The sequence below is a fragment of the Lutra lutra genome, chromosome 18 (genome assembly GCF_902655055.1).
Source record: "Lutra lutra chromosome 18, mLutLut1.2, whole genome shotgun sequence".
NCBI classification, from domain to species: domain Eukaryota; kingdom Metazoa; phylum Chordata; class Mammalia; order Carnivora; family Mustelidae; genus Lutra; species Lutra lutra.
In genome coordinates, this window is record NC_062295.1 from 12,548,895 (window position 1) to 12,576,204 (window position 27,310).

The 27,310-nt window shown below is 53.8% G+C and overlaps 2 protein-coding genes across 4 annotated transcripts in view; one reads left to right on the plus strand and one right to left on the minus strand.

Moving 5' to 3' along the window:
• The window catches only part of ABCC1 (ATP binding cassette subfamily C member 1), a 131,070-nt gene extending 111,907 nt beyond the window's left edge, over positions 1-19,163 (plus strand). The window contains exons 21-31 of the mRNA XM_047714454.1: positions 497-632; positions 2,068-2,275; positions 3,651-3,961; positions 8,205-8,404; positions 9,932-10,058; positions 10,603-10,704; positions 12,843-12,989; positions 14,724-14,882; positions 15,577-15,743; positions 16,816-17,010; positions 17,514-19,163. Coding sequence (XP_047570410.1) covers positions 497-632; positions 2,068-2,275; positions 3,651-3,961; positions 8,205-8,404; positions 9,932-10,058; positions 10,603-10,704; positions 12,843-12,989; positions 14,724-14,882; positions 15,577-15,743; positions 16,816-17,010; positions 17,514-17,622 — 1,861 coding nt within the window. The 3' untranslated portion in view covers positions 17,623-19,163. The remainder of the gene's footprint in view (positions 1-496; positions 633-2,067; positions 2,276-3,650; positions 3,962-8,204; positions 8,405-9,931; positions 10,059-10,602; positions 10,705-12,842; positions 12,990-14,723; positions 14,883-15,576; positions 15,744-16,815; positions 17,011-17,513) is intronic.
• Positions 19,164-23,734: 4,571 nt separating this feature from the next.
• ABCC6 (ATP binding cassette subfamily C member 6) overlaps positions 23,735-27,310 on the minus strand; it is a 46,829-nt gene continuing 43,253 nt past the window's right edge. For all 3 annotated transcript variants that reach the window (XM_047714456.1, XM_047714455.1, XM_047714457.1), the window contains 2 exons: positions 24,906-25,100; positions 23,735-24,589 (listed from right to left, as the gene is read on the minus strand). In XM_047714456.1, coding sequence (XP_047570412.1) covers positions 24,481-24,589; positions 24,906-25,100 — 304 coding nt within the window. In that variant the 3' untranslated portion in view covers positions 23,735-24,480. The remainder of the gene's footprint in view (positions 24,590-24,905; positions 25,101-27,310) is intronic.

A 27,310-nucleotide genomic window follows, 5' to 3' on the forward strand; every position in this document is an offset into this window, starting at 1 on the left:
GGCCTTGCACAAGTCACAGCAGGTGTCTGCCACGCTAGGGCCTCATCTGAAGACAGGGCTGGGGAGGGATCCGCTTCGAAGCTTACATGGCTGTTGGCAGGATTCCATTCCTTGGGGCCTATATTATCGTCCTCACTTCCTAACTGGAGCCCCCTATTCCCAGCATCCTGGGCCTCCAGCCTGCGAGCTTGCTTCATTGACACATGCAAACCAAGAAGGCGAAAGGGAGCATTAGCAAGCAGGATGGAAGTCACACCCCATCCCTTTGCCCTTGTGGGTCTGAGCCGTGGCCGAGAGAGGGTGTTCCTACACGTATGCCCACACGTGTGCACACAGCACACCCCCATCCACCCGTGTCATTCGCCAGGGTTACAAATCCCCAGGCGAATGGACTGGCTCGAGGAGGTCTCCAAAGAGAGCCTGGGGCCACGTGATCTGTGGTAATGTGTCTTGATCTGTATAAAGCTGATGACCCCATGTGCCTTGGTTTCCCCAGACAGCTCAGCAACTCCTCCTCCTACAGCGGGGACATTAGCCACCACCACACCAGCACAGCTGAGCTGCAGAAAGCCGGGGCCAAGAAAGAGGACACGTGGAAGCTGGTGGAGGCAGACAAGGCGCAAACAGGGCAGGTGAGGGTCGGCTGACCCGGTGAGGGCTGTGGCCCCTGTCACTGCACACCAGGTCCTTGCAGAACGCTTTGTTGATGGTGCATCTTGTCTTTCCACGAGCCTGTGCAAGTGCTCTTTTCCCGTGCCGGAAACAGGCGGCAGAGCCTAGATGACTTGCCCAAGGTCACAGTCAAGGGGCAGCAGAGCTAGAATGGGAACCCTGGCGGTCTGACTCCAGGGCTGGCGTTTGGAGCCTCTGCCGTACTGACCGCCGCCTCCTCCGAGCGGCTGGGGGCTTCTGTTGGTCCTGTGTAACCCGGGTGCTTTATATCATGCCTTCCCACGGTGCGGGAAGTTGTAGATCAGATGAAGTTCTCTGTGAGATAACACCTCTGTCACTTCACCTCGTGTGACTGTGTGTGCGTGTGCATACGTGCGCGCACACGTACATGTGTGTGGTGGGATTCGTGTGCTTCCGTTTCTCTTGCAGCCCTAACGATTCCAATGTGAGAAAGTCTGAGTTCGGTGCCCTTTTATCTTTCTTGCGTGTCTCAGTCCATTGGGGCTGCTCTAACAGAAGTCCATGGTCCGGGTGACTCAGGAGCAACCCTATTTTATTGCCCAAACTTCCTGGAGGCTGGCCAGCACGTGTGGCGCCCGGCGAGGGCTCGCTCCGAGGGAGGCTCAGGGACCGCCGTCTGCTGCCTGTGTCCTCAGTGTCGGGAAGGGGTCAGGGAGCTCTCCGGACCCCCTTTGTTAAAGGCACTAATCCCAACATGAGGGCTCCATCCTCACGATCTGACCGCTTCCCACTGGCCCCTCCTCTGCGTACATCACACCAGAGGTTAGTCCCAACACACAAACTTGGAGGGACATGGTGTTCAAGTCCATAGTGCTAAGAAATCGCCAGCTTCTCTCTGTCACCTGGAGAATTGGTTTCAAGCTCTCGTTTTATTGTATTTGTTTTACAGTCCTCTATTTTGGGCACGTGTCAGTAATTTTCCATTTATGGTAATGATCCCAAGTTTATTTTTAAAAATGCATGTGGTATGTTTAAAAAAAAAATAGGGAATAGAACATTTAAAAGAGGAATAAGTACACACAGAAACAAGCCACCCCTGAGAGGTGGCGCAGGAACGGGAGAGGTCAGGATGCTTCTCTTGGATCTGCCTTGGATGTATGTGGAATCCTGCATGGCGCCAGCCCTGCTCTGTAATTATGCGTTGATCTGGTTGCCGAAAGCCTGTCTTGCCACTTGACTGGGAGCTCCATAAGGGCAGAGACCTTGACTTTATCTCTTGCTGACTTTGTCAAGTAACTAAGGGGGATGTGCCATGAGTACGAGTGTAGGCGGGGGTTCGGGGCAACAGGATGACCGAGCTGCTGCTGGAGTGCCTGCCCTCGGGGGTGCAGTGGCGGGAGCACCTGCAGAAGCCTTCTCTCCCCTGCTCTGCAGGTCAAGCTGTCTGTGTACTGGGACTACATGAAGGCAATCGGACTTTTCATCTCCTTTCTGAGCATCTTCCTTTTCCTGTGTAACCACGTTGCTGCTCTGGCCTCTAACTATTGGCTCAGCCTCTGGACCGATGACCCCATCGTCAATGGGACCCAGGAGCACACTAAAGTCCGGCTGAGCGTCTACGGAGCCCTGGGCATTTCGCAAGGTGGGGGCCCCTCCCCTGGCCAATTTGAACACTTGGAACGGTTTCTTCCATGTCTTATTATGGAGTTTAGTCTCCCCGTTTGTGAGTGTTTTCTGGACCCCTCAAACTAAGCCAAACTCACATGAACAGTACCTGTCCCTTAGTAGACACTCAGATACTTACAGAGTGAATATTTCTTTTTTTTTTTTTTTAAGATTTTATTTATTTATTTGACAGAGAGAGATCACAAGTAGAGAGGCAGGCAGAGAGAGAGAGAGAGGGAGGGAAGCAGGCTCCTTGCTGGGCAGAGAGCCCGATGCGGGACTCGATCCCGGGACCCTGAGATCATGACCTGAGCCAAAGGCAGCAGCTTAACCCACTGAGCCACCCAGGCGCCCGAGTGAATATTTCTTGAATGCTTTGTTTCACGGGCCCCTAGGAGATGGAGAGAAGCTCTCGACATGCCCATTTCACAGATGAGCAAAGTTGAGAATGGCAGCCCCCCCGCCCCGCCCTGGAGCATTGGCGAGCAATGCCCCCTCGCCCCTTGTTGCTCTGCAAGGGGCTTCTGTAGACTCTTAATTTGTGGGCTTCTCTGTGCCATCTGAGGGTGGGAATTGGGGCACTCTGGTGGTTCTCGGTGCAGACTATGCTGTCCTACGGGGACATCTAGCCATGTCTGGAGGTCCTTAGAGCATTCACAGCTTTGATTGGAGGTGGTGTTCCTGGCATACAGAGGCCAGGGATGTCGCCGGGCGGCCCGCAGTGCACAGCATAGCCCCCATAACAAAGGATGATCTGGCCTCAAATGTCAGCCGTGATGAAGTTGAGAAACCCTGTTTACCCTTCCTGTGGGCGCATTAAGGTCCCCAAACACAGCAGCGTTAATAGTGACAGCTGCTGTGAGCCCTTCCTCAGTGTCTGCTTATGTTCTGGACACTTCGTGGGTTTTTGCAGACCAGGGCCGAGAGGTAGCAGCTACCGTTTCCCCCATTTTAGAAATACATCACAGAAAGTTCTGTTGCATGGCACTGGCCTGGAGGAGTGTGGGACACGGAATATGAGCATGACCTTGGAGCAGCTGCCTGGATCGGAGCTGCAGCTCTGCTGCCGGTTGGCTGATTCTGTCGAGGGCAGAGGAGTTCACCTGAATGACCTTGAGTGTCCTCCATAAAGTGGGTGCTGTGAGGCTTTACATAGAGTCAGTGTGAGAAGTAGATTCGTGTAAAACTCCTGCATAGTGTTGAATCTATAGTGAGTCCTCAGTAAGCAGTAGTCACTGCTGTCCTCCTCATCGTCGTTGTCATTCTTAGAAGCTGAGAGTCCGGGCGGCCACTCCTCCCTGCCCCCGCTCGGCCTGTGTCCCTTATGGTGTTTACCATGAGAGTGTTTGTAGGTATCTCGGTGTTCGGCTACTCCATGGTGGTGTCCATCGGGGGCATCTTCGCTTCCCGCCGCCTGCACCTGGACCTGCTACACAACGTCCTCCGGTCCCCCATGAGCTTCTTCGAGCGCACCCCCAGCGGGAACCTGGTGAACCGCTTCTCCAAGGAGCTGGACACGGTGGACTCGATGATCCCGCAGGTCATCAAGATGTTCATGGGCTCCCTGTTCAACGTCATCGGCGCCTGCATCATCATCCTGCTGGCCACGCCCATCGCCGCCATCATCATCCCGCCGCTGGGCCTCATCTACTTCTTTGTCCAGGTGAGAGGTGGGGTCTCGGGGAGCAGGAGGGGCCCTGCTATGTATGCTTCTCCCGTGTGAGCTAAGGGCTCACTTCATCTGACCACTTCCCCACCGTGGAGTTGTTGGGGATTTCCTGGAGGAAGGTTGGATTTGTTTTTGTCCGCTTTAAATACCTATCAGAGGGGGGAGATATATATAAAATTTATAATAAAAATAGCGTATAGCAATAATACTACTATTAAAATTGATTATTAAAATTAAGAGTGTTATGAAATTCTTTAGGTCGTAAGCCCCCTGCAGAAAGTGGAGATGTGAACAACAGCGCCTTAAACAGGATAGACATCTTTCTCCCAGCAGAAATGTAGAAGTGGGCCATTCAGGGCTGGTACAGCAGTTCCACAAGTCACTTACTATCCTGGACTGTTAATATCACTGCTTTTTTTTGTTCTCCCGTCCTCACATAAGCCTTCATTCTTAAGTTGATCTCCTGGCTCACGGCAGCTGCTGAAGCTCCAGCCATCAATCTGTAGTTCAGAAAACAAGACCAAGGAAAGGGAGCATGTGACCGCCGAGTCCTTGTGGCCCCTTAGGTTACTGCAGCATAAATGGTGCTTGCAGCTGTAGGTGAGCCTGTCGAGGGCCTGGTGGCAGAGCTGGGAGTGCGAACTCACATCTCTCTGTGGTGTTGGTGACCACAATGCTGCACTGCCCCTTTTTGCCCTGAAAAGCTTAGCAGCACAGTTGGGAGTCAGTTGTTTAGATGGGAGCCTAATGACTGCAGCCCGGAGAAGGAGTGAGAACCGCGAAGCGCTCCGTATTTAGGCTGCACTGTGGCTGCTCGTGCCGGGTCCGGAGGCCTTGGTCCAGCCCTCCACACCCCCACACTCCACCACGCTGCGGCCCAGTGGTTGGGGAGCAGAAACGCAGGTGGAACCATAGCAAGCAAGTCTGGTTCTCGCACCCTCGTTGTGTTATCCTTAAATTGGTGCCAGCTTTTTTTAGAAACTTCGTCCTGCTGCATTTGCCAGAAATATGGCCCGTGTTCATACCCTCGCCGTGCATTTCCCTGAGGGACCCAGTTCAGAAGAACCGAACGGGCCACAAGCTGCATTTACAGCAGCTCACGCAGCTGCCGGTAGCAGGACCTTTGAGCCCCTGTCCAGCCGTTATGTGATGGGATCTGCTGTCCGTTAGCAGGATGATGAGGGAGATGCTGTTGGTACAATGTTGGTATTATTTTTAAACAACCAGGACAGTTCAGCAAAGGGTCCTGCTGTATATGCCCTGTCATTACAACTAAGGCATAGAGCACATGTGACGGCTGGAAAGGGAAACGGCAAAAGGAAAACATCGTGTCTCTAAGGGCTGGGACTATGAAAGAATTTTTTTATTTTCTTATTTTTATTTTTTTAAAGATTTTATTTATTTATCAGAGAGAGAGAGGGAGAGAGAGCGAGCACAGGCAGACAGAATGGCAGGCAGAGGCAGAGGGAGAAGCAGGCTCCCTGCCGAGCAAGGAGCCCGATGTGGGACTCCATCCCAGGACGCTGGGATCATGACCTGAGCCAAAGGCAGCTGCTTAACCAACTGAGCCACCCAGGCGTCCCTATTTTTATTTTTTTTAAAGATTCATGTATCTCTTTGAGAGAGTGTGTGTGCGAGTGGCGGGGAGGGGCAGATACAGAGGGAGAGAGTCTGAAGCAAACTCCATATCGAGCATGGAGCCTGACGTGGGGCTCAGTCACGTAACCCCGAGATCATGACCTGAGCCGAAACCAAGAGTTGGGTACTTAACCACCTGAGCCACCCAGGTGCCCCGAGTGTAGTTTTCTTTAACGGCTTTTAACTAAATATAGCCTTACCCTACAACCCAGCAGTCTTCTCGTTTTAGTGTATAAGCAAAAGAAATGAGAATGCATCCAGGAAAAAAAAAGGTGCTAGAATATTTTTAGCATCTTGGTTTATGATAGCCCCAAACAAGAAACACCTTTGGGGTTTTTGACCCAGAAGTCACAAGAACTTTCTGGGATGCTAGAGATGTTGTAGATTTTGGTCAGGTAGTGGGTGTGCAGATGTAAATAAATACAAAATTCACCAAGCCGTGGAGATTTGGGTGCATTTTCCAGTGTAATGTAAATGTATGTTGTATCTTGAGGAAAAAGTGGGGTTTAGATGTACATACGTTCTCTTTCATCAGAAAAGACCTAAAGGTTTTACACTGAGATTGGAATGAATTTCATAGTAATGGATATAATACAATTTTTTTTTAATTTATTTATTTGAGAGAGAGAGAGAGAGAGAGAGAGACTGGGAGGGAGGGACTCCGGGAGAGGGAGAGCGAGTCCCAACCAGACTCTGCCTTGAGCACAGAGCCCGATGTAGCGTTCTATCCCGTGACGCCAAGATCATGACCTGAGTCGAAACCAAGAGTTGCATACTTGACTGGCTGCACCACCCAGGCACCCCAGTAATTTAATTTTTATTTAATCTGTGTCATCCTCTCCCCACTGTTGAAATGGGTATCCATTACTGTTTTAATTCAGAAGCAAGTCATTTTTATATAAAGGTGATGTAAGAGGTAGGACAATGTGGAATTGTGTTGGGGCTTCCTTGTTGCCTGAAGGAGACATCTCTGGTTTGTGAGCTGTTTTGGCGTCCATGAAAACCTCCTGGCCACAGGTCCAATAACTTAGCTCCCAGCGTGGTGCATGGCTCAGGCAGGGGTGTGTCGAGTGTTCCTCCTACCCACGAGCACCGGGCCCTTGGTCTTTGAAAGAGTGAGGTGAGTCTGGGGCGTGAATTACGTCTCCTGGAATGGAGTTTAAAAGGGAAGCTAACAGTTGCTCTTTTTTTAAAAAACTGAGTTTAAACACAAATACATCTCAGGTTAGCTCTCTGTCGTAAAAATTCTGAGCACAGGAGAAGTGGGGTAAGTTGAACAGGGAAGACTCTCGGGAATGATTTCCATCTGGGATATTTAGAAAGAAAGCCAGAGGGAGGAGGCGTCACGGCTGACGGTCATGGGGCAGATCCCCCAGGGCCAAGGCGTCCGGAGTTGGTTCACGGCAGTGAGCTGTCACCTGACCTGTCCTCAGGGGCTGGCAGAGCCACCATCCTGGGACCACCTGGGCTGGCGTGGACCTGGGTTAGCCGACAGAGTTGCCGGGGCCCCGAAGGCCACCCAGGTGTGGGTGCCAGTTACCGTGTGCGCTGCCATCCGGAAGGAAGCTGCTGACCTCAGAGCCCCCACACAGGTTTCCTGCTCTCTGTGGAAGGTCTCCACCCCAGAGCGGCCCCGGGAGGCAGGGAGGCCATGTCCCTGGCCACCCTGTGTTTCTGGGTCTTGCTCAGCTGTCTGGCTCTGCCGCTTGTGGGGCGGCTGCATTTATGTGAGATCCTGAGCACCTCTGGAACGGGGACGCCGGTCTGTGTGTACTAACAGGCAGACCAAGGCCACGAGAACTCAGTGTCCTCGAAGGACCAGGCCACGCTCTGTACATGGCTCCTAGAAGCTTCCAGGGGGCGAGTTGCTTCTGTTCCATCTGGCCTGGTTAGGGCAGGAGCAGAGCCGATGGGCGTCTGCCTATGGGGTCAGGTGGAGGCCTAGATGTCCTCCAAACCTGTACCCAAAGCCCGCCACTGGGGCCATCCAGCCCCTGAGATGAGTGGCGTCAGGCACGCTGTCACGCCTCACAGCCGGGCTCTCTGAGGCCAGACCCCAGCTCGGCCACTGGCAGCCGTGTGACCTGAGGGGAGAGCATAGCGAGCGTCTTTCTGGTTTACTGAGCGTCAGCAGGAATGAGCACCTGCTGGATTTCTGGTCCGAGTCCCATGAGCCGATGTCTGGAACTACCTGGAACTGTGCTAGGATTGCGGCGTCTGGCTGACTCTGTCGGTGAAGCGTCTGCCTTCGGCTCAGGTCATGATCTCAGGGTCCTGAGATCGAGTCCGCGGCAGACTCCCTGCTCAGCGGGAAGCCTGCTTCTCCCTCTCCCTCTGTCCCAGCTTGTGGGCTCTCTCTCTCACAAATAAATAAATAAAATCTTTGGGAAAAAAAAAATTAAAAACTGTGCTAGGAGGGTGAGTTCTGCGTGAGTGTTAGCTGCTGTCACTGTCACCTCTGTGCATGCGGCAAGCACCCCTCTCCCACATGTCATCTCCCGGAGGTATCGTGTAGGTCCAGGCTTTCTCCAGTGCAGCTCGGGGGACCCGGCAGCATGAGAGGGGCTTTGCCTACTGCCCGGTCCGTTCTCTTCCCCAGAGGTTCTACGTGGCCTCGTCGCGGCAGCTGAAGCGCCTGGAGTCGGTGAGCCGCTCCCCGGTGTACTCCCACTTCAACGAGACCCTGCTGGGCGTCAGCGTCATCCGCGCCTTCGAGGAGCAGGAGCGCTTCATCCGCCAGAGTGACCTGAAAGTGGACGAGAACCAGAAGGCCTATTACCCCAGCATCGTGGCCAACAGGTGGGCGCGCGAGGCTCCACGGGGGCAGGTGGAGGCCTGAGAACTCCGCCCTCGTTCCTGGAGGAGGAGGGTGTGAAGCCAGGCTCGGGCCCTCACGACCGGGCGGGAGGACAGGACGCAGTGACCCCTGAGAGCAGACGGGAGCGCTTCAGCTCCCAGCGTTGAGTGAGGGCCGGGACCACGTTGTCCTGGAGTCAGGAAACACTGCCGGAACTACCTGTTCGCTGTTGTCCTGATGATGTAAGATCGCCCGCGATGGGCAGACTCAGCCAGTATTTTTGTGTCCTGATTCTCGGCCGAGAGGGGATCACCCCCACCATACCCCTGTGTGATGAGCATGGGAAGCCATTCCCCAGTCTTAGGTTGGCCCCCCTGAAATTGCTGTGCCCCGAAGATCGTGAGTGGATGGATAACATCAATGGAAAAGATGGGACGGAAGTTTGCTCCTTGTTGACTAAATGCAGAGAAGTGTCTGATCCCTAAAAGAGTATCCTCCTCACGGATGTCCTCATACGTGTTTTGACACGTGGTGTAAAAGATTCTGGGAGGGGGTGACAGCACCCTGGGAGCTTCCCATCCTAACCAGCCGTCAGCCCCGTCATACACAGTATCACCCTGTAACGTAAGACTAGGAGACCATGAGTTGTTGGAGACCCCGCCTTCCCTGCAGAATCCTTAGAGCGTGGGTCACATCTGGCTCTGTCTTTGGGAGAAGCTACACACCCGGGAAGATCAGTCTTGTGAATCCGAAGGGCTGTATGTGACAAAAAGATTGACACCCCCATCTCTCCCTAAGGTGCTTCACGCCTTGAAATATTAATATTCCTAACGCCATGTGATATCTTACAGAAGTTAGCTTTAAACCAGTGATATATCTGTTTATACTTCCAAAGTGAAATAATCCATTTTAACATGTCTACAAGGGGGATGGATGTGGCTCTGGGAACATTAGAGCAACATTGAAAATAGTAGCTTTTCTCCCCCTCCCCCCTTTCCTACCAAGAGAAGGTTATTTTAAAGTAACCTCTACATGCACTGTGGGGCTCGGACCCACGACCCCGAGATCAAGAGTCGCACACTCCACGGATCTTGCTCTGTGAGATCACTAGCTGGTACCCCCAAGGGACGGTTATTTTAAATCAGTGGTGCCTCTTACAGTTGATGACTTCTTAGGAATTTAGGAATTTTCCCGGACATCATTTTAAAGATGGGTGTATATGGATATATTTTAAAGCTTTCAGTGAGAAAAAGTTGGTTCTCACCAGGACAAGCTTCACTTCCCTGGGAAGTCGGCTTCTAAAGAGAACTCACTTTCGATCCCTGGGGTTGTCGGACTAATGAGAAAGTAGCGAGGCCGTGTCCCTTTGGCCGTCCTTCCCCTGTGAGCTTTTCTCGGGAACTCTCGGGGAATTACGGCAGTTAGCAAAGTGACCCCCACATGCCCGCATGAACCAGAAATCGGAAACTCTGGAAAACTGACTCCAGGTCTCTGTGTGTCTGTCTGTCCACCTGTGTGTCTGCGGGCAGGTGGCTGGCTGTGCGGCTGGAGTGTGTAGGCAACTGTATTGTCCTGTTCGCTGCCCTGTTCGCCGTGATCTCCAGGCATAGTCTCAGCGCTGGCTTGGTGGGCCTGTCTGTGTCATACTCATTGCAGGTAAGAGGGTGCTCTCAGCCAGATTTTCGGATTTTCTTCTTGGGGGAGCCAGTCGTCGGATTCTTGGGCCTTTGCTTTGAATCCGGGTAGGAGCTGGGGGAGCCGCTGGAGGCCGAGTGGCGTTTGAGAAGCCCAGTGACCCAGTGGTGCTGGGGTGGAAGGGAGACATGTGGCCAGGATTCCCCTGAGTCAAGGAAAGCCCGTGATGGCCTGCCAGGGTGTCCCCAGCTACAGGAAGAATGCTGTTCTGGCTGTGACTCGCCCTCCCATCACGGCTTTCGCTTGGGCACCCAAATTTGGATACGTGGTATTTTCCTTTAACCATCTAGTTCAAAATATTTTCTGATGACGTTTCTGATGACTTGTATGGCCCAGGGCTTATTTTGAAACGTGTTTCCTTACGAGGCACAGTGTAGCCCGTCAGGGTGATGGTGATACATGAGGTTCATGTTTTCTGGACCTATTTTACCTAGGGCATTTTGTAATTCGTAGTTACTTCCCAAAGATAATGCGACTCGTGCTCACTCTAGAAGCTCACCCACAGGTCACCACGTACTTGAACTGGCTGGTCCGCATGTCGTCCGAGATGGAGACCAACATCGTGGCGGTGGAGAGGCTGAAGGAGTATTCAGAGACGGAGAAGGAGGTAAAGGCAGCAGCCGGCCTGGCCTCTCCTGACCCCTTCGGTGTGACTTAACCCGGACCATCCGCAGAGCCATAGCCGGCGTGCCTTCGACAGGCAACCTCTGTTCAACAAGAATCGTCTTCTGTTACTTGTCACGTATTTGTGTGGGGGCTGCTGTTAAGGAAAATGAGACACTTGTTTCCTCTTTGAAGTTTAAGAATTGAGTACCCGAGAGGTGATTCAGAGCATGGAAATTCACTCACCAGAGGCTCAGTACATGCATATTGTAAAAATGATGACGGTGGGAAGGAATTGACCTAAGTTTGGGGAACCCTGCACTTGCTCAACCAAGGTCTGCATTATATAGATGGAGCAAAGCGTGGCCTAGGAAGGAAAAGTGGCTGACCCGAGGTCACATGCAGTCAGAACGGCTGGGAGTAGGACCCCAGTGTCTGGACTTCAGTGCTGCATTGTCCTCAGAAACTGCCTTTTTCTGCCTGCGATGGTAGTGATCATAACGATAGTGACACTAATGCCTAGAGAGACACCTCTGCCCCCGCCACCACCTATAAGGACAGCGACCCGTATTGTGCCCTCAGAGGGGCCTCAGGCCCTGGAGCACACATCTGACATGGAATAATTCATACAACCTTTCTGTAGCCTCGTAACTCCCGTTCTGTCGTGACCCCATTTTACAGATGAGGAAACTGAGGCACAAGGTTAAGTTCCTTGCCTGAGATTAAATGGCTGGTAAATGGCCGACCCAGAATTTGCTTTTGTGCCGTTGGCACACTGCCTCCCAAGAACGTGCCCCTTGGGAATGAGACCACGGCCCTGGGTAAACTGTCTTGAGGGATCTACAGAGGTGAGCGATGCCCTGTCGTTCACACTCACACGGGTGAGCCCAGTCCCCTTTCATCAGAGAGAATCATTCAGGATGGTGTGAGCGCCCCCTGAGGAAATAAATATGTATTACACCAGGGTTTTCCCACTCTACTGATTTTATTTTTTTTACATTTTTAAGATATAATTCACATGCCATGCAGTGCATCATGTAAAGTATGAAATTTATTTTTTAAAAAGTACCATGTTTTTATTTCTTTTGATTATTTTTATGTTTTTAGGATAAGAACATATTTGAAAAATAGAAAGCAGAGCTCATCCAGGGTCTTACCACTACTAAAAATATTTATTTATTTGTTTGTTTATAAAGACTGTATTTTCCCAGTTAGAAAGTTCCATCCACTTCCTTCCAGTGCCCTCCGTGTTCTTACAGCTTATCCCCTTCCTTTATATACCTAAATTTATAAAAGGGAAATACACTTTAAAAAAAAAAATTTAATATAGCAAGTTTATGGGGGAGAAAGGATGAAAGCTCTCTTTCATCCTCTCTGTTCCTCATTTTCCCCAAAGCTACCCCTGATCCTGGCCCCGAGCATATCCAGTTGTAGCTCTCGGGAAGTGTTGAATTTAGCTAAGAAACTCTTCAGAAATAAGGGCTGTGTGACCCTGGGCAAGTTACCTACCCTCTCTGTGTCCATTTCCTCATATGCAAGGACCCCACTCCTGGGACTTTAGTGAGGATTAAATGAGGTCACGTGACAGTAATCTTTAAAAGCATTAGCCATTGCTTTGTCCTCCAAATATAGGAGGCACCCAGAGTAAAACCTCTACCCTTGTGCCTGTCAGAGAGGACCACTCCTTCATTGATTCAGTCCACAAATATTCATGGAGCCCCTGCTGTGTGCTGTGGCGGGTTGTGGGGGCTTGAGTGTGGCAGTGAACAGTGAACCAACGTCCGCATATGGTGGACGTTCCAGGGGGCATGGACAACAGAATAAGCAAATAAAAGCACACCTCAAGTGCTAGGAGGTGCCACGTGGTCTGAGGGAGATCCGAGCAGGGTTGGGGATCGAGGGCACAGAGCCAGGACAAGCTCTGCATGGCCCGAATCAGCACGTGAAGGAGCAAGCCCAGAGGGGAGTTTGAGGAGGGTGCAGAGGCCCAGAAGCGGGGCACAGGTGCGTTGGGAGCAGAGTGAGCCGGGGGAGGGAGAGGAGGTCAGAGGGGATGTGTCGCCGGCTCTCTTGTAGCCCTGAGGCTCCTGAGGCAGACCTAAGATTCCTTCTCCAACACCCCATTCCTTACCACCCCCCCAGGCTCCCTGGCGACTCCCGGAGATGACTCCACCCAGCACCTGGCCTCAGGTGGGCCGAGTGGAATTCCGAGACTATGGCCTGCGCTACCGAGAAAACCTGGACTTGGTTCTCAGGAACATCAATGTCACCATCGATGGAGGGGAAAAGGTGGGTGCGCCTCGTCCCCCTGACCGTTCACAGCAGGGCGTCGCTTGCAACCAGGCACATTGTTTCCCCGGTTTCTCACAGTCCCAACTCCATGGGGCTGGAGTGGCCTTTTCTGGCAGGGGCTTTGTGGAAACAGAAGCTGCTAGAGTGTCCCAGCCGCAGTACATACTGTCAGCAGAGAGCCAGATGAGGCCCGCAGGTAAGTTTTGAAAAAATCTGAATACGTTGCAAATACTGAAGAATCTGGTATGTCTTAGATAAAGATCCATTTCCTGCCTTTTTTTTTTTTTTTTTTTTTTTTGAGTAAGTGAGTGAGCATGTCCGCTGCTGGTGGGAGGAAGGGCAGAGGGAGAGTATTAAATGGGTTGCAGGGCTCAGTCACATGACCCTGAGACCATGACCTGAGCTGAAAACAAGAATTGGATGCCTAACCGAGCCACCCAGGCACCCCTAATTTCCTGCTTTTCTTGAAAGATCGAATATCTAGCAACATGGGGCTTATACTCCCTGCCTGGTTCTTTCTAGACAAGACTCACCCAGCCCCTCCCCATCTCATTTATGTGCCTACTTGGCCCCCATGGGCATTTGGGTTTGCCACCTCTAGAATAGAAAGATGCCATCGTCACTACTAGGGACGGCTTAGTGAACATGTGAAGTTGTCAGAATTCTGGAATATATCCCATTCCCAAGTTGTTCCTGGAAGACGTCCTTGCTCTGAGACCTTGAGACCCTCCTTAGGAATCAGATGAAGGGTCTTCCTGGCTGTCTGCCAGAGGACAGTTTCTTTAATCTCTGAACATAGGTGTTATCTTTTTAAAGATTTTATTTTTTTTATTTGACAGAGCTCACAAATAGAGACGCAGGCAGAGAGGGAAGCAGGCTCCCTGAGATCATGACCTGAGCCGAAGGCAGAGGCTTAACCCACTGAGCCATGTAGGCACCTCTGAACATATGTGTTTGCTAAACTGTTCCTACCCTGAGGCTCAGAATGTTTCGTTCCCATGAGAAATCTCTCTCACTTACACCAAGGGGACGAACAGAGCAGGTGGTGGTCTCGCTAACGCTCTGTGACTTACATCCCATCATGAGACTCCGCTGTGTGACATTCCTGTTAGAGGCTGGAGGGAGCCTGCTTTTCAAGAGACCAGACGAGGAGGGAGGAGGTGTAATTGGATGTCAGGAATGTTAGTCGTTGGCCACTGAGCAGGGAGCCCCATTTCCTGAGGAGAGGATGAGTGGAAACTGCGTCCTGTCCATAACCTCTTGTGGCTCCTGCAGCCGGGATGGAGGGAGGAGGTGTACAGGGGTTCGGCCTGAGTCTTTGAGATGCTGGACAGCTCAGGATGGGAAACTCATCATCAAAAGATTGAAAAACGGTATGGGGGGGAATACCCGATTATTACATTACCTAGAGTTGAAAATAATAGGGCTTTCTTGAAAATCCCTTCTGCCAGAGCCCTGTCTCTTTGGGAGGTCTGACCTAACTTACCAAAAGAGCCAAATATTTTAATTTGCAAAATGAGGTGGCTTAGAGAAGGAAGCCCTTCTTGACCCTGAAGGGGGCCCTGGGAAGCTGCTGACTGGGAGAGCTGTGTGGTGGACATCGGGTTGACCAGAGGACCGAACTGCTTTAGGGCAGACATCTGAAATGTGGACCCTGTGTGGGGAACAGGCGAGGGGTAACCCCCAGACACCAGCATCCCCACCTCACCCTGGGCCCTTCCTGTCCCACAGGTTGGCATCGTGGGGCGGACGGGAGCTGGGAAGTCGTCCCTGACTCTGGGCTTGTTTCGAATCAACGAATCCGCGGAGGGGGAGATCATTATCGATGACATCAACATTGCCAAGATCGGCCTGCACGATCTGCGCTTCAAGATCACCATCATCCCACAGGTGGGGTCTGGGTGCAGCGAGGGAGTGAGTGGGGGGCAGGGAGAGCGATGTATGTATGCATTGGGGACAAACGTAAATATATTCGTATTTTTTAATTTTCATTGTTCTCATTGGACCAATACTGTTATTTTCATTGTTCTCATTGGACCAATACTGTTTCTTCACCACTGAATCTCCCCTTAGCGTATAAATCACAGTGGGAATTAACCAGGCATCGTTCCTTCACTCCTGCTGGCTCCACTCAGGACAAGAATAAGGTTCTTAAGAGCCAAGCGAGAAATAAGAATTTTCCACACTGATTTCTGTAGGTGTGATTCTCTCACATGTTGCCTTGTCGTGGTGTTTTCCCTAAAATTTCTTCTGAGATTCTCCTTCGGAGGCAGGGAACAGGGAGGAATCCACAGTACTTTATGATTAGGAATTATCTACGCTGCTTCTCCCAGTCAGAAGGTTCCATGTATTGGAGACTCTGGGAAGTTTTGCCAAAAGAAATTCATTTTGTTTCACTTAACCCAGGATTTTCCAAGCCTTCCCCTCGCATTACTAACATCTCCGGAAATAGCGATTCCGAGGAACCCTGGAGCCCCATCTTGAGTGATTCTGGCCAGAGCTGTTCACGTCGCGCCTGTTTGCGCTGGGTGCAAGCATCGTGACGTGAGGCTCACCTGCCGTCTGCTGTCTTCTCCCCGGACAGGACCCTGTTTTGTTCTCGGGTTCCCTCCGCATGAACCTGGACCCGTTCACCCAGTACTCGGATGAGGAAGTGTGGACGTCCCTGGAGCTGGCTCACCTGAAGGACTTCGTGTCCGCCCTTCCCGACAAGCTGAGCCACGAGTGTGCGGAAGGCGGGGAGAACCTGAGGTAAGAAGCACGGGTGCGAGGCCCTGACTGGGTCTCCTCAGCTCTGCCTCCATCGAGGTGTTGGAAGATTCTGTCCTTTTGCATCTGTGTCAGGCCTTGGTTTGAGTCACGGATGAGCCATTTTCTCTTCCCTTTCTTGTCGCTTCAACTTCAGCATCTGTAAAGTGGGCTTCAGTCCAGGCTCATGGTATCGTGAGGCATAAAACCGGGACGGCCAGTGTGGTTCCTTTCTTACGCCAGATTTAGTCGATGGAGTGTGACTCTTAGTTGTTCACCTATTGAAAAGCTTCTCTCTTGCTCAGTAAATTTCTGAGCTCTCCGAGTCGCCACCCGATGCCCTGGGCCTTCTCCCAGGATCCCCAGGATGCCCCCCATGACCCAGCAACTGAAGTATCACTGCCTGGTGGCGCAGGGAGCCCAAGTCGTGCTCCAGCGTCCCCTCTGCCTCATCTGTCCCTGTGACAACCACCCACCAAACCTCAGACGTGTTCAACACTTAAGGCCCTTGGGGAGGGTCACTGCCAGGCGGCCGTGCAGTTCTCCGCTCACTCCCAGGGCTGGGGGTCCGCTGGGGCAGATCGGGTCGGCTCCACACGTCCCTCATCCTCCAGCTGACCAGCCCAGGCGTGTGGTCACGGCGATGGCGGAGGCGCAGGAGTGAGCGGACCCCGGAGGGCAGTCCCTCTGCGAGCCTCTGCTGGCCTCGTTTGCCGGCATCCCGTCGGCCAAAGCAAGACACGTGGTTGAGTCCGGAGTCAGTGGGGAGGGCCCTACAGAAAGCACAGATACGGGGCCGTTTGGTTACCCTTCACACCACCCATGCCGAGCTGCTCCCCTCTGAGCCCTGTTCTGAACATGACACTGAGAGCCCCACTCTAGCTCCATGGCGAGAACGTCCCGAGCAGTCACTGACGTCTGCTGAGGGCACAGGCACGGGGACCGCGGAGTAGCCGGGCTCCTCTGGCCTTGGCAGCTCCTAGTGTCCCCTCTCTCTACTCCCAGCTCCTGCCTGGGCTCAGGGTCAGGGGTTGGTTTTGACCCTCTGTCTCCTGGTCTTTTTCTCCCGGTCAAGCGTCGGGCAGCGCCAGCTTGTGTGCCTGGCCCGGGCTCTGCTGAGGAAGACCAAGATCCTCGTGTTGGACGAGGCCACGGCGGCCGTGGACCTCGAAACAGACAACCTCATTCAGTCGACCATCCGGACGCAGTTTGAAGACTGCACGGTGCTCACTATTGCACACCGGCTGAACACCATCATGGACTACACGAGGTGATGCTCTGGTCCTGCGGATGTCCCCGTTCGTTCAGCACCGTCCTGTGTGGAGGGACAGCCCTCTCTTTCCCTTGGGTGTTTCTAATGTCACTCCATCATGTATTCAGTCAACACACACGTAGAGTGCCCGCCTCCTTCTCAGTCCTATTCTAGGCACTGGGGACTCAGCAAGGAAGTATCAGACAAGGAGCCTGCCTGAGGGATCTTCTAGGTCATTCGGGGGCTGGGTGCAGAGACAGACAATAGACACTTGAACACACCAAAGCTAATGGTGCTGGGAACAAAGTAGAGAAAGTGAGAGAGCCTGTCCTGGGGTAAGCATCCCAGGGCTTTGACCAGGAGGGGTCAAGGATGGCAGCCAGTTGGAAGGCTACTGCAGCAGTCCTAACAGAAGGTGTGAGGGGCCTGACCCAGAGCAGGGATTTGTTGGGGTGGCTCTTGGGGGCACAGGGTGCTGACCCCTTCCTTTCTCCTCACGTCTGTGTCTGCTGCTCTTGCAGGGTCATCGTCCTGGACAAGGGAGAGATCCGGGAGTGCGGCCAGCCCTCTGACCTCCTACAGCAGAGAGGTCTTTTCTACAGCATGGCCAAAGATGCTGGCCTGGTGTGAGCCCTGGAGCTGGTGCATCTGGTCAGAGCTGCAAGGCCGACACGCCGGCATCCGGGGATGATGTACTGGGGCACCATCCTTGGGAACCCAGGCCTCCTGTTTACTGAAACCAAAAAGAAGAAAGAAAACAAACAAACCCCCAAACTAAAACACACAAAGCAGCCAGCATTTGGCCCCAGAGTTGGAATTGGCCGTGAAGAAGTAGGAGAGACACAGAGCTGCAGCCCACCCAGAACCCTCCCGCCCCGCCTCCATTGCCCTGCAAGATGCACAGATGTTCTCAGGCCCCCAGGAACGCACGCGTGTGCTCTTGGTGCTCGGCGGGGAGGTTTCAGCAGCAAGGCTGCCAGAGAAAGTAGTTTCATAAAAACGCTAGTGACCAAATCCAGCCAACTGCCTCAGGGCTCTCCAGCCAAAGGCAACAGGTTCTGTCTTTGAGAAGCTCCCCAGCCCCCCGACGGCTGTCCCCGGCACTCCCCAGAGTGCTTGGTCTCTTCAGGGCTGCAGGTGGGAGGTGAGTGGCCATCCGTTGAGGGCCAGGCACACTCCTCTTACCAACCATGTGGTCTTCCAGGCGCTCCGACGCTGGGACCTCACGTCTCAGCCCCGCTCCCCCGGTACTCGCCTCCCAGGCCGGGGGGCAGCCCCCATGTCTACGGACTTCTCACCGGCGGGACTTGACAGCACTTCTGGGCCGTGCGGACCCAGGGCTCATCTCCGCACCGGCTCCCCAGCCTGGGCGTTCAGCTCTTCATCCACGCCGGTCTCCTCACTCCCCCTTCTCCCTGTGGCTAGGAAGGCTTTACTGCTCTAGTCCCCGAGAGAGATCTGCCAGTGGTGATGAAACAAGGCCCAGAGCGCTAGGTACCTGCCAGGTAGGACCGGTCGGGGCTGAAAAGAGCCCCGTTGAGTCTCCTCCGTGTGGTTAGATTTTTTTTTTTTTTTCCCTCGCCATTGGCATCTGGGTAGCTTGAAGGATGGCAGCGTGGAGGGCTTGACGTTTTGTGACTGAGTCTCTTCCAGGACAAGAAAAGGACCTATTCACGAATATCAGTGATTGCTTTTCCTTTTTTTTTTTTTTTTTTTTTGGCTTTTTTGGTTTTTTGGCTTTAAGTGCTGCTCCAAGGGGAAAAACAGTTTCAAGACTTTAATTTCTTGGGAAGAGGTGCTGGTTGAGGAGCAGCGTTCCCAGGGAGGAGCCACAGCAGCCGGCAGGTGACGGGTGGTCCACGTGTTCCGGGAGGAAAACGGAGAAGCAGAGTCCTTCGCGGTTTCTCAGACCAGAGCGAGACCCAAAACGCAGAGGAAGGTCACTGCTGCTCCGAGATTCATACTTGCTATGAATTACATTGCTGACTTCACACCCAGAGAAGCACCTTCCTTCTTTTAGGTGGAATATATATTTATTTTTTTGTAAGTTATACCATTCTTCGACATTAGATAAACCAAGTTTTTCTTGGGGATCTTTTTCTAATGACACTGGAAACGTGAACATTTGCAATAATTTACAGTAAAAAAAAAATATTTTGTTTCTTACTGAACAATTGTTCTGTTTTCTTTGGGGCGTTAGCAAGTGTTCTGCCATGTCCTTCTTAGTCAGGACGGGGTAACCCTCTTGCCTGCTTCTGTTCTTTCTCTTTGGCAAACCCATTGTCTCCAGTGGGAGCCCTTGTTCGGGAACGGGACCTGAGGGGTGAAGAAGCAGGCGGGGTTTAGTGGGGAGTCAGCCTGGCCCGGTGGACAGAGCCTGGGCTTGAACCCTGCCTTTGCGGTTTGCTAATAACTGTGTGACTTCGCATACGTCACTGGACATCGGTGCCCCCGCTGCGTGTGTTACATAGGCCTGATCGTACCTGCCCTGCAGGATTGTTGTGGCGATGAGCAATGGCATGTGGGTGGCACACACGACCTTAGTCATGTAAGACACAAGCCAGGCCAAAGTCCCACGTGGCCAAAATTAACCGAGAAAATCCCTTTGAGTCAGCTAGGCCAGGCTATGCTATGAGAGCAAATTAGTGCTGAACTCTTGGGAAAGGGAACGTCAGGGTAATTTCTCACTCGTGCACTCTTTGATGACCATCAGATGCCTCTCTCGGGTCCCTGTCTTCGCTGCAGCGGCAGAGAGACCTAGGCTATTACGGTCTTAGAGCATCAGCTCCCAAGGGCCAGCTTCCGGAGGTCGGCACTGCAGGGCAGGGGAAAGCGGGCACAGGATGATGCATCTGTGTTCTTCATGCCCCAAACCGGAAGCAACACAAGTCCCTTCCACTCAGCCCATGGGCCAGAGTCAGTCACATGGCCCCAGCCCCAGCACAAAGGAAGCTGGGAGATGCAGGGGTGCGTAAGGAAGGGCAGTACCTCCCCATGTGGTCGTTCCGTGGTTTCTGAGTTGTGGCTTGCAGGGAAGTGAGGCTGGCGTGTTCGGTGTCTTCAGTTTGAAGAACCAGCTGTGTTTGGGGAGCAAGCCTGGGCTGCACCCTGAAACCAGGCCCCAAGTAATGGCGCAGAGCGGGCATCCTGGGCCTGCCAGGCTACCCTCCAACAGTGCTTTGTGTTGCTTGGAGCGTGAATGTGTTCAGCAGAGAGGAGCTGGTCAGCTTATTCCCCTGAGAAGGGAAGTATTTGGATGTGCCACATGGGGGGGTCAGGTCAGTTTTAGAGGTGGGGTCCCAAGTCAGGTCATAACCAGGTGTCCCAAGTGGGCAACCTGGTGAGTTCCTGTGGGTGTGCGCTGTGGGGTGACCGGTCCTCAGGAGGCTCGTGGGCCTGGGTTCAAGCTCTCGCTCCTTCCTGAAGAGGAGGCCACATGCAGCCTTAGTCTCAGAGGGGGTGGCGTCAAAAGCCTGAGGCTGGGGCAGGGGTGCCTGCTCCCCCACTCGTCCAGGTAAGTGCATCCGTGCTGTGCAAGGAGTAAGGGGGACCTCTCCTGTGTGCCAGGCCCTAGGCTTGGTGCTTAGCCTTGCTCCCGTGGGAGGGGGACCCCAGGCCAGAGGGGAGCGGGGACCTGGAGTGATGCTTCCCGTGTGGGTCCTACAGCCCCTTCTAGCAAAGCACTCAGAATCTGACCACTTCTTAGCCCTCTGGTGGCTGCCATGTGGGTCCCTCCCTCATGCCCCTGTGACAGCCACTTCAGCGATTTTCCCTGCTGCCCTGGCCACCCTCTCCTCTCCTCCCCCGCTGTATAGTCTGTTCTCCACCCAGCAACATCGTGTGCCTTTAAGAACCCCTCCATCCCAACCCTCCAGTGGTCCCCACCTCTGGCAGCAGCCAGCTACCCTCCACAACCTGGCTTCCCGTGACCTCTGCCCTGAGCTCCCCTCCAGCCACCTCGAAGGCCCCTCCAGCCACAAAGCCTCTCTGCCGCCCTTCCAGCATGCGGGGCACGGGTCTTCCCTCTTCCCCAGACATTAGCATGGCTGGTCGCTCCCATTTCTTTCACAGTGGCAGCTCACGGAGAGCAAGCCTCTGACTGGTTTACTCCTTAATGAATGCCCTCCCCTAGCATATCACTCAAGGCCAGCGACAGATTCTCCAATCCAAGACTGAGCTCTCTGTGCTGGGCCCTGGGACCTGTGTGACATCATCAGGCCCTCTAGAACGTGCCTTTCAGGAGCTGCAGTTTCTTCATTGGTACAGCTGGGATCCTCGTGTCCGCCTGGCCAGGTAGGTGCAAGGAAGGAAGCCGATCCAGATAAAGCACCCAGTGCCACGCCTGGCCCTCAGGACCCCGTCCTACATATTGATGCCTTTCATTCATTTGCCCACCTATCCATCCATTGGTCTGTCCGTCCGTCCATCCATCCATTCGTCCCTGCAGTCATCCTTTATCGAACACTCCCACATGCTATGCGCCGTGCCGGGTGCTGGGAGTCACAGTGAACACATGGGAACAAATCCCTTGTTTCAAGAGGGAAAAGGCCCATTCCTTCCCTTCCTGGGGGAGATGCCCGAGTGGAATTCAGCTGTCCGCAAGCTGATGTTCCAGAGCTGAAGACATGTGCGTGTAGCGGGTTAGGATGTGGGCTCTGGATCCCTGCTTACGCTCTGTGTGCATTTTCTTGTCTGTAAAAGGGACCTCATGAAAGTGTCCTAGTCGGCTGATCACCACGGTGCCTTCCTTCCCCCATTTTAGGGATTCCCTGAAAGCCTGTGGCGGGCATTGGGGCAGGGCTTGGTGAGCGTTTGCTGTGACGCGAGGGGACACAGGAGGGTAAAGGGCCGACTGAGCCAGGCACTGAGCCCAGGTCTGAACGTGGCTCTCCCTGCAGGTGTTGCCCCCCGAGCCCGTGGCACGGTGTCTGGGGAGCTGTGCTGTGCGCTCCTTGGCACCCTCCTCGGTGCTGCTCCCATGGCACACACACCACTCTGTCCCTGAGAGAGGCCCTGGTGGCCCTTGAATGACCCTGCGTGCATTGGCCAAACACACAGCGGCTGCCACTTTGGCCTGCGGTCACCCTGCCTGGATGTCAGGGGCCCCGCTCCAAGCAAAGTACTGCGTCTTGTTCCCTCCTGTCCTTCCACGCTGGGCAGGCACCCCCACACGATGCCTTGGGCTATAAATAGACCCAGGACAGACCTCCCCCCAACCCCGGGTGCTCACCAGCTGGGTGGCCTTGGCAGGTCCTGCGAACTCTCTGGGCCTCATTTTCCACATGGCCAAAACAGAGTTGGTAGGTACTAGCCATGGTGGGGCCGGCCCTCTGGAGGCAGGTCCTGGGGCAGGCAAGGGATGCAGCCCTCTGACCCCACTTGGCAGGCGTCCGAATGAGCCACTGGCCACACCTTGGCAGAGGGACGTAGAAGCTGCCATTGGATCGAGATTTCATTTCCTCTGGGCTGAAAACCCTACCCTGGCTGGACCAGCAGAAAGTCCCTGTGACTTGGCTGGGACAGGGTGGTGGGGGGCGTCCACAGGCCCTTCCGGACGCACCCACAACAGCCACTGTCCATGTATCTGGATGACCGCTGGGCTGGGTGAGCCTGGTGCCTCTCAGCTGTGTGGCTGGTCCCCCAGGGAACACTTGGCAGCTCTGGAGTTCTCTTCGTCACACCTGGAGGGGACAGTGCTTTGGCATCGAGTGACGAGAGACCAGGGATGCTGCTGAACGTCCCACAGCGCACGACCCAGAATTACCAGCCCCACGTCAATAGCGATCGGTTAAAAAAACATCCCGGCGTGTACGGCCTCTGCCCCACAGAGGACCCGAGGAGGGCCTCCAACAGAACAGCACTGACACAAACGGTGGAGTTGATTGAGCCCGTGCTTTGGGCCCCCGCAGCGACATCATGAGGTCACGGAAGAACCCTGGGCTGCCGGAAAGTTCATCTGAGGCGCAGACCCATTTCTCATGCCGCCCTTCACCTCTGTGTGTCTGCGTGACCTCAGGCTTGGCTGTCTTAGACTCTGTCCCTCTTGCCCCGCCACCTGCTGCCAGTTTTAGCCACACTGTATTAGGTTCCCAACTGCTGAGGGAAATAGGCCCGAGCCCCATGGCGCGTGGTGCTGGTCCTGGCCCTGGACAGAAGCAAGCCTGGCCCATCTCCACCATGGACCTTGGGCTTCCAACGGTCTCCCGCAGACACTCTGGTTGGTTCCCCTGCAGCGGGCCTCCCCCGACCCCGCCACTCTGCCCCACCCCAAAAGCTGGAATTTGGTCTTTCACACACATGAAAGGTGTACCCTGAGCAAATTTTCTCCGTGGGGGACCCCACAGTCCTTGGCTCCGCCAGTCTTGTTTTTGGCACAGAATGTGCTAGTGCTGGGGGCAGGCCTGTTCTTGGTGCTGGGGGCGGTGGCCTGTGTGTTGGTTCAGACAAGACGCTCCTTGGGGCTCATCTACAAGGGGGGAGGAACCGCAGCAGGAGGTGTGGAATTTTCTGGAATCCTGTGGGGAGCTTTAAAAATACATAACGGGGGCGCTGGGTGGCTCCGTGGGTTAAAGCCTCTGCCATCGGCTCAGGTCATGATCCCAGGGTCCTGGGATCGAGTCTCGCATCGGGTTCTCTGCTCAGCAGGGAGCCTGTTTCCCTTCCTCTCTCTCTGCCTGCCTCTCTGCCTACTTGTGATCTCTGTCAAATAAATAAATAAAATCTTAAAAAAAAAATAACAGAATGGAGAGTGCATCACCGCGTGGTTGCAGCTGGGAGGAAGGCCGGTGTGGTCATGATTTGGCGACCAGAGCGGTCCTGGTGGTACTAGACATATTCACCAGCCCAACCGGTGGTGGTGAGGCTGGAGCCTGCACAGAAACACGTTGTGACATGCGCAGACACACACACACACGTGCACAAATACAAGTAAAAGTGGGAAAATCTGACCAGAATCAATCAGTGGTACCAATGTCCATATTTTGGTTATGATGTCATACTGTTGTTTTCCAAGATGATGTTATTCGGGGAAACAGAGTAAAGCTACCCGGGAACTTTCTGGATTACTTCTTACAATGGCTTGTCCATCTAAACCATCTCAAAATAAAGGGGGTAATTTGTAAAAAAGTACATGCTCCATTGCCCCAGCCCAGTCCCGGGGATGGTGATTTTCAGCATCCGGCAGGGAGCCCTGGCATGGGTGGGTTTTTGATTCTCTCAGGTGAGGCCCCCAGGCAGCCAGCGTGGAGGGCCGCGGGCCACTTCAGCTCCAGGGTGGACGGGGCCAGATGAGCCCTGATCAGACCGACCCAGGCGTTCCTGTGTCCTCCTGGGTCTGTGACGACTGGTTGCTTTCTCTGCCATTTTCCTCCCAGAGAGCAGAAGGGTCTAGACCCAACCCTGTGGTGCCATTGATGGCCCCTGGGTCACGTGTACCCCCAGGGCACAGCAGTGGCTCTGGGCAGGTAGGAGGAGGCGAGGGTTGAGGGCTCAGACCAGGCCCGATTCCTGAGCCAGCCTGTAAAACAGGCCCTGCTGGGCCAGCAGCTGGGTCGGGCTGCCGCTTTCCGCCAGCTGCCCCTTATCCATGACCAGCACCCTGCAGGGGTAGAGAGAAACGAGCCACTCCTACCAGCCCAGTCAGCCCTGGGCACTCTGACACCGAAAGCCCAGTGTGTCTGCCCAGGTCGAGTCTGGCCCTCCCTGCGGTTTCCTGATGCCGACGAGCAGAGTGGAAGCCTCTGCTGGGTCTGAGTCCTGGGCCTCCTCCCTCCCCTCCCCTCCCAGCATCAGTTCCACCTCCCGTAGTGTGCACACTCGCTAACCCATCCCAGCGCCCCTCCAGCTCTGAACTCCGCTGCCTTCCTCTGCCGCTACGGGGGCGGCAGGGGCCGGGGCGGGAGAGCGCAGCGTACCTGGCGCAGCCCATCACAGAGCGCAGGCGGTGGGCGATGAGCAGCACCGTGCACCGAGCGAACCAGCTGCCCAGGGCCGCCTGCATCTGCAGCTCCGTGCCCGGGTCCACGGCGGCCATGGCCTCATCCAGAATGAGGATCCGGGTTTTCCGGAGAAGGGCCCGTGCCAGACACAGGAGCTGCTTCTGGCCCACGCTGGGAAAGAGTGGGGGGGTCAGGCTGGACACTGGTGTGCCTGCACGTCAGGATCGGCGGGGTCTGCCCACAGACGGGGTTCCCCCGACAGCCGCAGGAGTTGAGGGGATGGTGTGTGCCCACACACGTCTATGCGTGCGGTCAGTCTCCGGTCCACAGAGATGGGCGGGATCCCCGTCCTGCCATTTTTGAGCACAGTGACCCGAGGCGAGACATTCAAACCCCGGTGCCTCAGCTTCCCTAGCAGTGAAATGACTATTTCTATTTGTACCCTGGGGTCTTCACCCTGTGCCGGACACACAAGCAAGTGCCTGTGCACGGTCACTTCTCACAATGACCTCCAAGGTGGTTACTGTATTAATGAGTCGTATGACTACTGAGGGTTTAAGGACAACTTAAGGCCCATAGAAGTGCTCAGCAGTGTGCTTGCCACAGAGAAGGCCCTCGGCGCCTGCAGGCTTCTCCTCCTCTAGTTACCAACAGGGAAGTTGCAGCTCGAGGTCACACGGACTGTGAGACCCCTGACCGTCGCTCGAGACCCAAGGGTGTCCTGCAATGCTCTGCTGCTTCTCATTGTGGAGCCTTCCGGCAGTGTCTCTGGGGGACCCCAGGCAAGCCTCAGGCCTCCTGTGCCAATTCTGCAAAATGGGTTTCTTATTTCTTTTAATTTTTTAAAAAAGATTTCTTTATTTAATTGACAGCCAGCGAGAGAGGAAACACAAGCAGGGGGAGTAGGAGAGGGAGAAGCAACCTTCCCACTGAGCAGGGAGCCCAACACAAGGCCCGACCCCAGGCCCCCAGGGATCATGACCTGAGCCAAAGGAAGACATTCAACGACTCAGCCACCCAGGCGCTCCCGCAAAATGGGAAAGTGCCTCTCTGAGGACTGTAGGGAAGAATTATGTTCCCTATATCTAGGCACTGTTTCAACAACTTGACTCAAAGAACTCCACCTGCTTACAGGAAGGAGATACTAACTGTAATTCCCATTTTACAGATAAGGAAGGTGAGGCCCAGAAGATTAACTTGCCCAGGGTCCCCGAGCTGCTAACTGGGACATGTCTAAACACGTGGGAACCAAGCTACACCACTTCCTCTGTGTCTGGAAACTATTACCACCCCTAGTCCCTCATGCTAACACCAGCGGGGGCAGATGGGTTTCAGAATCCAGAACATCTTAGTCCCCCCCCCCAATTTTATTTATTTGAGAGCAAGAGAGTAAGGGGGGGCAGAGAGAGAGAAAGAATCCCAAGTAGATACTCTGCTGAGCACAGAACCCTATGCAGGGCTCGATTTCATGACCCCAAGATCATGACCTGAGCCAAAATCAAAAGTCTGATGCTTAACCGACTGAGACACCCAGGCGCCCCCAGAGTATCTTGATTTTGAAAAAAGCACACACCCGTACTCCTGACGACAGCATTATTCACAACAGCCGAAAGGTGGAACCAACCCAAGTATCCATCAGTGAATGAACGGATAAGAAAAATGGGGTCTGTCTCTACAGTGGAACATCATCCAGTCTTAAAAAGGAGGGAAGTTCTGACACCTGCTACAATGTGCAGAACACTGTTCTGAGCGAAATAAGCCAGCCACTTAACTGAGGTACCCAGAGTAGCCAAGTTCCTAGAAACGAAGCAGAATGGCGGTTGCCGCGTGCTGAGGGCTGGGGAAAACAGAATTGCTTCTTTAATGGGTAGAAGGCTTCAGTTTTGTGAGATGACAGAGTTCTGGAAATGGGTTGTACAGTGGAGGGGATGTACTCAAGACGACCAACCGTATGTTAAAAGGTGGTAAAGATGCTAAATTGTATGTGTATTTTACCACAATTAAAATTTCTTTAGAAAGACATAGGCCAGGGCCTCTTGATTTGGACTCAGGTCATGATCTCAGGGTCATGAAATTGAGCCCCATGTCGGGCTCTGCACTGGGCATGGGGCCTGCTTGAGATTGTCTCTCTCCCGCTGCCTCTCCCATCCTCACTCGCACGCACTCTCTCTCTCTCAAAAAAATAAGAAAAAGCATCTACCGTATGTTCACTCAACACCCCAGTGCGCATGGGGTTAGCCCCTCTATCGAACACATTACCTCTGTGGCAAAAGAAATTCTGAGTGGGATAAAGAAAGACCGTAAGTGGGTAAAGGTTGGGTTTTGTCCCCAGATACATGTAGAAACTGAATTTAGGGAAAAGAAACTGGCTACTCAGAGAC